The 9390-nt window shown below is 39.2% G+C and overlaps 1 protein-coding gene across 2 annotated transcripts in view; it reads left to right on the top strand.

Annotated features, from left to right (window-relative positions):
* grk4 (G protein-coupled receptor kinase 4) overlaps nucleotides 1-8083 on the top strand; it is a gene marked incomplete at its 3' end in the record, with an annotated part of 65832 nt that extends 57749 nt beyond the window's left edge. The window contains exons 13-16 of one of the 2 annotated variants that reach the window (XM_079238189.1): nucleotides 844-981; nucleotides 1588-1725; nucleotides 2005-2136; nucleotides 4906-8083. In XM_079238189.1, the coding sequence (XP_079094315.1) occupies nucleotides 844-981; nucleotides 1588-1725; nucleotides 2005-2136; nucleotides 4906-4962 (465 nt within the window). Of the gene's footprint in view, nucleotides 1-843; nucleotides 982-1587; nucleotides 1726-2004; nucleotides 2182-4905 lie in introns of those variants that run through there. The other variant, XM_079238188.1, reaches the window with a different exon arrangement.
* Nucleotides 8084-9390: the final 1307 nt, after the last annotated feature.

A 9390-nucleotide genomic window follows, 5' to 3' on the forward strand; every position in this document is an offset into this window, starting at 1 on the left:
ATAGCTTTTTTAAATTTCCTTGTTCCTTTTCCACTTCCTCTGACTGAGCTGATGAGCTTCTTAAATTGTGATGTGAGCAGGAGTCAGCAGGACTGTTTTTCCTTTCTCTTTTCTTTTTCATGGCGTCGTGGAATATTGTGACCCCTGGTTCAGCGATTTAAAGACTCCCTAGGGAGAATAAGAGTCAGGGAAGCAGGGAAAAGAAGGCTTTTGGCATGAAATGGTTGAAAGATTATAAAGACAGAAAATGCAGCAGGGAGGGGTGGAATATTCTCCTCTATGCCAGAGAGATGGTTATTACCACATCCCAAAATAGACAATGATCGAGTGATCAAAAGCAAAGAAAAAAAACTGTAATTTGTGCACAAGTTGTTCAGGGAAAAGAAGGGGAAACGTGAGACTCCCCCAGCGTCGGGGTGACACCAAAAACAATGTGTTAGTAGTCAAATCACTAAACTGCAGGAGGTGTGCTGGAGATGAAAACGCACTAATTCCACCATGATGGTGATGCATCTGCCCTTCAGCGTATGGATTTGTATCATCTTCATTAGATGATGTGTGGTTAGACACAGAAAGTAAAGAGGATTACATGTGAACTGTTTCCATGTTGTTGTGTACACACTGGACTAAAGGGATTAGTTCATATTCTCAGCAGTTATTTAATATCCCATTATTTTGTGCGTGATTTATTAATGGAAAAAGTAATGTAATATCGTAAACAGATATTTTGTTTTCTGCTGGCTTTCTGGAGAAACAGATTATTTCTCTGCCTGAACTAACGTGCAGACCCTTTGAGAGTTAGGATGTTTAAACCTCTCTTTCCTTCCTCCTCCTGTGTCCCAGCTCCTAGCCAAGGACCCCAAGGAGAGGCTGGGCTGTCAAGGTTGTGGGGCCATAGAGGTCAAGCAGCACCCCATCTTCAGAAACATCAACTTCAAACGGCTAGAGGCCAACATGCTGGACCCTCCCTTCACCCCTGATGTAGGAGCCACACACAAACATGCAGACAAAACCACAGTAAATGCGGTGTGAACAGGCACGGTTCACAGCCTGAAACCGTGACTGGTGCAGATCAGTATACAGGAAATACCATTGTCACAAATAAACAAGCACTTACAAGCTTGTTATCCTGGTAGCCGGTGGGTCTGGTGTGAAGTGAGTTTAGCTGTTCTGTTTTGTGTTAATCATTAGTAAAAATGGACCCAGTACACAGAGTGAACATGTGTAGCTGTGGAGAGACCCTACCGTCTGTTTTTCTGTCCTTTCCTGGGATAACAAAGCTGTTCATGGAGAGAATTGTTGCATTTTTATTGGGATAATTGGTGTGTGAGTGAAGAGAGAGTGGCTTGAGAGGTTAAATCAATACTTGAAAGCAGATAGTGTTATCTGGGTTTCTATTTATATTCAGTTCAGCATTACACACTGAAGAAAGAGGGAGCTGCAAAGACTCACTGGTCATGTTGTTCAAATAAGCAGCTAAAGTCAAGTGCTTAGGATTTCCAAATATTTCCTGTACAAAGGTTTTCCATCTTCCTACTTATTAACTTGTTTTTTTCCCTCCTTCCTTCTTGGTTGTCTCTCTTTCAGCCCCGAGCTGTATACTGTAAAGACGTCCTGGACATTGAGCAGTTCTCCACTGTCAAAGGCGTGAACCTTGACCCCACAGATGACGACTTTTACCACAAGTTTGTTACAGGCAGTGTCTCCATCCCATGGCAGAATGAGGTACTGCATGCACAGGCCACTTGATGAAGTCATTGTTTATTCCTGCAGTAGATGGATACAGCAGACTGTAGGCACATTTGTGCAGATAAAATCCAGCTTTTTTCCAAGAGAATTGTGTATGGATCAGTTCTGTTAGTTTTGGAAATATGAGCCGCTTTCTGTGGAAGAGGGTTGTCATAATAAATAAAAATCAGTCTTTTTTTACTTGTCTTATCCAGAAGTAATTTCCTGAGATATAAAGTAACAGATACATTTTCTCGATCCTGCTTTTCTCTGTAGATGATTGAGATGGAGTGCTTCAAAGAAATCAACATCTATGAGACTGATGGCATGCTGTGCCCAGACCTGGATGTGAACCGGCCTAACCCTCCGCCAAAAAGAGGGTTCTTTTACCGCCTGTTCAGAAGAGAGGCAAGTGCTAGCGCTCCGGCAACTGTCCGAGGGGGTGGGGGCTAAGGTACTTCCTCTTTTCCTCCTTTCCTCACGTCTTTATTCCCAGGCCTTGTCCAAACTCAGCGTTGTGTGGAGATGTTGTACATTAACAGTTATGCACCAGGTTGAGTTTGAAAGCACGAGGCCTGTCTTTTCCCCTTTCTCTTGGGCTTATCTCTTCATACTCTTGATGATAACCTCGTCATGCTATTTTCTGTACGTCTGCTAATATAATGGTTTCTTTTGGAAGTCTGATTTGCTGATTCTGGAAAAAAGAGACTTAAAGCTGGGGTAGGTAATATTCCTCAGAGAATTTTTATTTTTTAAGCTGGTGAAGTGGTTCCCCGTCCTGATAGTAGTTGATACATTCTGTAATCATGAACAATAAGAAATATAGTTCGACCCCTCAGTTTACTGTAAATCTGTGAAAAAAAAAAAAAACTAAACTAAAAAAACCAAAGACCAATCAAAATGTTTGAACCTAATTGAAGATTTTCATTTATTATATTTCTTAATCTTCTTCTCCAGGCTCCCCTCCTCCCACTCCCACAGCGCATACCTGATAGCCACACCCTGCATATAAACAGCGTGTTAGGATGAACATACAAAGTAGTGAAGAAGAAACTAGGAAGGCAAACATGGCTGAGAAAATGCAGGAAGGATTTCCCGACCCGGCTCGGTTTATTTGCCTCCTCCTGCTAAACAGCCGGAAAGAGAAAATTGTTGGTGGAAAAAGCTGTGAACAAGAAAAGCACTCTGAGAGCACAAACCTCCGCCAAGGCTTTTAAAAAGTTCCTGGATCCAAACCTTGATCCGGGTCGCCACTAAAAAAAAATCTGTTCTTCCTTTTCACATTTCCAACAACTCCTGAAAATTTATTTAAAATCCATCCATAACTTTTTGAGGTTATCTTGAACACGAACGGATCAACGCCGGTAGAAACATAACGTCCTTGGTGGAGGTAAGAAAAAAGCTTCGGATCACACAAGAAGCAAAACCAGAGGGGGAGGAGCCAAGACAGGGGGAGGAGCCAAGACAGGGCACCACTTTCACATCCTGCTAGCTCCCAACATGACCTACCCCAGCTTTAAAGCTTTGCAGGACGACACAGAATATATGTTCGTTGGTTAGCGTTGGACCTTCTTTGCTACTAATGCTCTGTTGCAGTTCATCTCCTTTTACTTGTACTTTATCTGTATCAGGTCTCAGTCAGAACAGCTACATATTTTACTATTAATGTTACTTCTTATAGTAAGAAGAATACTTTAGAGTTCCATAAAAGCAACAGATTGCAACAAAACTTGTCAGCAACTGTAATGGAGCTAGTAAAAGTTGGGTTTTTCCTGAACTTTGTGGCCCAAACTGAAAAAGCTGTTCCCTTTTTATTTTTTCTTTTGCAAAGTGATAGGAACAGATAAAAGATCTCCGCCTGAGGATCACAAAGTGTTACAAGGTCAGATGTGTAAAAGGGATTGAAAAAAGCAATTCAAATCTTAAAATCAATCCTAAAACACACCGACAGCCGATGTGATGATGCAGAAGTGGCTGTAATCATATTTCCTTGTTCTGGTTAAAATCTTCTGGGTTCTTCGGAGTTCTGAACTATCTGAAATCTGTCCAGGCATTTACATTTAAGACCTGTGAAAAAAGTCTGCTCAAATATTCCAGCCCGAGACTGAATCAAGACATAAAATTCTTTCAGCCTGTCTAAAAGTTAAAAACGATCTTTGAAATGTGCAGAATAATAAAAAAAAAAAACATGACTGCAAGTTTTATGCTATGGTGCTCAAAATTCACCTTTTTGTCAAATGAGAATGAGTAGATTCTTGGACTCTACTGAAGAGCCAGCAAATGGCAGAACTGCTGGGATCCAGCTCTAAAACAACTCCAGTCTCCCTACAGTTCAATTGAAGGAAGTTTACTGACATCTAGTATTTATTTTCAAGCATTTTAAGCACTCAGCCTTCTGGGGCTTTTGTAGGGGTGTAACATCGATCATGTGTTCAATGAGCCATTGACATTGATCTAAAATGCAAACATTGTTAAAAAAAAAAAAAAAAACACTTTAATTAGAAAGTGGCTCTCTGCTGAGTTTCCCTGGCATGCCATTTTACATTTACTACTCTTTCTCATGAAATTAAACTTTATTCTAATTAATTAATTTCAATACCTGAGCTCAGGAATAAAATAAGTAATATTCTAGTTTTTTTGTGATTTAGATGTGATATGAATGAAAATGATTCAGATTACCTGCGATTATCGTTTCATCACGTATTAATTTCATAATATTGGTGGATCCTAAATCAAAATTGAAGTTAAAGTGTGAGTCAATGTAAGATATAGACAAAATTTGACATGCCATTCATTAAATTAATATATTGTGATCAAAATAGGAATTTGCCCCCACCCCCCCAAACATAGCTGTGTGTCATCAGCATAAAACAAGTGGCTGCAGCATGTATGCTATACTTTCTATGGGGTTTGAAGTCATTTGCAAGTGGGTAAATTCAAGAAGCTGACTCAGAATCTGATTTTATTTGTTATATGATGACGGTTATGGGATTATTGATCATAGTTTAGCATTTGTTATTGAGCCTGCACGTCTTGCAGTTAGAAGTCAGCTGAGAAGAGCCTGAATTTCTCATCCGTCATGTGGTAAAGGTTGAAGTTTCAGGGGAATGGGACGTCATCTGGCATGTGTGAGAAGCTTGGGGTGAGTTTCTTACAGTCATTCTCTAATCTTTTCAGGTGTGTTTTAAGAGCAGTTACAGTGACGATGACATTGAAGAGCCCTCACGACTTTAAACCACTCCCCCCCCACCTGCACCCTTCCACCGCAGAGCTTCACCACAAACTCCAGTCGACCGCAAATCTTAAGAACTCAGTGAATGTTGACCTGTATTTATGAGCTGTATTAAAAGTGTATTATACTGAAGAAAAAAGTGAGTTTAAAGATTTTGTACATTTGTACTTGAATTTATGTCTAGATGTATATTTTCACTAAAGGTTGTATTGTACAAAAAGCCATAAAAGTACCACTTGAATGCATACATTACATTTTTATTTCTTTTTTAATTTTTGGAATGAGTAGGGTTGATGTGTATCAGAGACTGTTTTTTTATTTTTTTCCTCTGTTTTCAAAGCACAGAAACAGTAGTTTTTTTTTTTTTCTTCAATGTAGCATAAGGCCTTTTTGTTTTTATATGTGCTGTATGTTAGTCACTCATTTAGTAAATGCAGTGTATTTTTAACACATCAGCCTCCCAAACTAACTCTTATATTCTGTATGCCTCAAGGTTCAGATAGATCTGAAAGAAGTGTGTAGATCCAAATGCTTAGGAGATATTTATTCCACCCTGTTAATGCTGTTGTTGGCATGCTTGCTTGGAGCTTTTCCCATGTTTTCAAACCTCCGCCAGTGCAGAAGTCAGATTGGATAAACTGTGTCATTCTCCATGCTCACCTGAGCAGGTTGTGTAAGTCTTAGATGGCTGGTTTAGTGAATAATCTTCTGGCAGAGGTGATTTACGACAATCTTTTAGTCAGCAAGTGCAACAAATATCCTTGAAATACGAAGCAAACATTAAGGAAGCCATTTTTTTAATCTGACGAGACCTGATAATTATTATTACCTAAACTGCCCCTAATTCCTGAGTGGCAAGATACCCCACAGTGTTTTCTTACGATTTAAGCCTGTTGTAACGTGATGTACATGCAAAATAGTTTCCCTAGAAATTTTACTCTTTTGCTGCACAGGAATAGTTTGTGGTAGACTAAAAAATACACACAAAATTAAACTGAATGCAGATAATCTGCAGCAAATTACAAAAATATTTCTATGTGAAACAAATTTCACCTGCTTGAATCATATTAAATGGAATATTAAAGATAGTAACTGATGCCATGAGACATAAATGAGTTGGAGTAAGATAATGCAACCAACAAGTTAGAATTGCTTCCAAAAGAAAAATGATTTCAAACGCCAGTGGATGTCCGCTGCTGTTGCCCTCTGCACATCTGATTAGCGGCTGCTTTTGCTTGTGTTTGATCACAGATTGTGGAATGCTTGCAGGTAAATGTAGCATTTAGAGTGCACGGCTTTAGCTCTGCTTTTGATAAAGATGCAACTTACTAATGGTTAGAAGACCCACGTTAAATGATCCTATCTAAATCCTGTGTTGCTTTCTCATTGAAAGGCTTTGGATACGCGAAGGCGAACACGATATATGAACCCGTATGCAGAGACACTTGTATTTAGAAGTGTCTCCTTGCAAGTTAAGAAATTCCAAACAAATTAATTCCTTTGTTTTGTGATGTTTGGCTTTTGCCCTTAAAGCAGTTGCTGTTTAACCCTACTGCCCCCCACCCCAACACGCACACACACACACACACACACACACACACACACACACACACACACACACCTGTTTTTAATGCTGTGAATACCCCATATTGACACGTTTGTTTTGTGTGTATATTTCACTGAAGCCAGTCTAGTGCAGTAAAGTATGTTAGTTATACATTTGTGAAATTTAATAAGATGAAAACTGAATTCGATTTTATTCTTAATTTTTATTCTCCACAAAAAAAAGAAGAAAAAAAAAAGAAAAAATCACTATAGTTTTTATTTTGTCACTTGTTCAGAATGAGTTTGGCTCCTGGAACATAACTCGACTTAACTTAGTAGATGGCATACATTTGATATGGTACCATATAGTCCCCGTCTGATATACGAGTTAGAGAGGTTGCTTCTTTGGGACGTTTGTCTCTTCTTGCACATTCCATTATCAAGAATCGCGTGTGTGCATCTAGCTGTTGCTGGCTTATTGTCACTTAAGTCACTGTGTCTTTGCTTTTTAAAGTGTGTTTTTTCCTTTGCTCCCAGGCACATTTTGATGCTGATTTCACTTACCTATGTAGATCTTGTTCTCTTAGCTCTTTAGCCTCAAAAACCTTGTAAATGATGTATTTCTAACGTGTAACTAAGCTCTAACACATACTCACTCATTTACACAGGGAAACTATACTGTGTCTGCCACCCATGCCTCTGTCTGTTTTGAAGATCTATTCTTGTTTACCATCCAAAAACCAGTGAAGAAATTAGATTTAGTTTTTATTACATGATGACAATGTTTTGACAGTGACTACGGGAAGTGTCTTTAAACTTTTTGCCAATGATACCAAAAACAAAAAAATAACTAAATTAATCTTATGTTGTCTAAAGAATTAACAAAAGACTGACAGCCTTTATTATATGTGCCAATTACCATATTAATTCCTGACATCCTGCCTTTTCTTTTTTTGACCTCCTAAACTTTCCGTCCATCAAGGAAATTTTAACAGCTCAACTGTTTTGAATGTCTGCACTAAGTGCATTGTAATGCTTGTTTGGAAAAAAAAATGCATATGTTTTATTACTCAAGCATGTATCAGTTAGTAATACTTCAGGTCCATGTATATGTAAATGACCTTCCAGTGCCAACATATCTCACTGGTATCTGAGGACAAGTTTAAGAACGAAAAGGTGACCACCTGAATTGGCCTGGTGTGGATAGTGAGCATTCCTCCTGTCACCTTTCCCTCTAGGCGTATTGAAATGAGTCGGGCCACATCCTTAAAACGGGACTGACACTCACCTAACAGCATCTAAAAGTGGGGGAGTATCAGTTGCTTGATATCACTTCAATTTACTTTTGGGTTATATGCTAGTATGAGTGTGAGGGTTCTGCAGAGTTTCACTTCTGTAAAAACGTGTCGGGTTTTAAGTGATATTTTCAGTGATGTGAGGAATGCTGAGTGGATTTTGGGATTTAAACTGGGCCTGGAACTCAAGTTTTCTTTTATTTGAATCTGTACAGTCATGTCGTTCAACCACTGCAGTCATTGTTAATTCTCGTACAAGTTGTATCACTGGTTGTTGTACCATATCTGGCATTTGTAATTAAGAAATAATACACTGCCATTTGTATAAAAAAAACGTGTCTTGATTCATTTCTGTCTATCACCTTGGATAAATTGGACAAAGGTGGAAGAAGTTATATGGTTATATGCTGTTATATATAATATATGGGGTGTATCAGTGGTGGACAAGAAGCAGAGTACGGTAAACTGGTCAGTCAGTTTGTTAAATGGTGCGGTGACAATCATCTCATATTAAATACCAGCAAAACAAAAGAGATGATTGTTGACTTCAGGAGGAGCAAGAGTAAACAAAGCACTGTTTCCATCCTGGGAGAGGAGGTGGAGGTGGTGGAGGAATCCAAGTATCTTGGAGTTCAGCTGGACAACAAACTGGACTGGAAAGGTCAGAGCAGAAAGGTCAGAGCAGACTGTACTTCTTAAGGAAGCTGAGATGGTTTAACGTCTGCACCAAGATGTTGCATATCTTCTATAAGTCTGTTGTGGAGAGTGCAGTCAGCTTTGCAGCATCTGCTGGGGTAGTGGCATCAGAACCAGAGACTTGAAGAGAATCAACAAACTGATCAAGAAAGCTGGTTCTGTGCTTGGAGTAACTCTGGAGCCGCTGGAGCTGATTGATTGATTGCTGATGATGATGGAGGATTCTTCACACCCTCTCCACAACACAGTGATGAAACAAAGTGTGTTCAGTGAGAGGCTTCTTCAGGTCTGATGTAAGACTGAAAGATACAGAGGATCATTCCTGCCAGCAGCCATCAGCCTCTGGAACAATACCTCCTCAAATTTATTATCTACTACAATATTGAATTTCCCTTCTGGGATTAATAAAGTATTTTTCATTTCAAATAACTGGTGGAATATTGGAAGTTTATTCCAGATAGATTTTAATAAAACACACTTTCATTTACACAAATTTGTTGACTTAAAGACTTCTTGTTTTGGGGTAGTTGTGAGTGATCTAATACTTCCATAAAACATGAAGTAATTGCATAGAGCTAATACATGACTTATCAGGTTAAAAGCAGCTTTTATCCACGCGTCTATGGTGTGGATTCCCTACGCATTTTATTAGCAGCAAATCTCAACAGCAAACACCAAATGGTTGCAAATCTGTGCTGCAGTCCGGATTTCAGAGGTCCCGTGACAGCTACAAAAACAACAATAGGGGGTAAGAAAAAAAAAACAACAAAAAATGAAAGAACCATTGGCTTATTGTCAGGCTGGACTGAGTACCGTGCACTCTGATTGGCTACTGACTTTACTGCCCGCCCCTCCCCGTCAGGCTGTCATTTCCTGGTGTGATTACTCGGAGGC

Source organism: Telmatherina bonti (assembly GCF_933228915.1).
Source record: "Telmatherina bonti genome assembly, chromosome: 3".
Classification (NCBI taxonomy): domain Eukaryota; kingdom Metazoa; phylum Chordata; class Actinopteri; order Atheriniformes; family Telmatherinidae; genus Telmatherina; species Telmatherina bonti.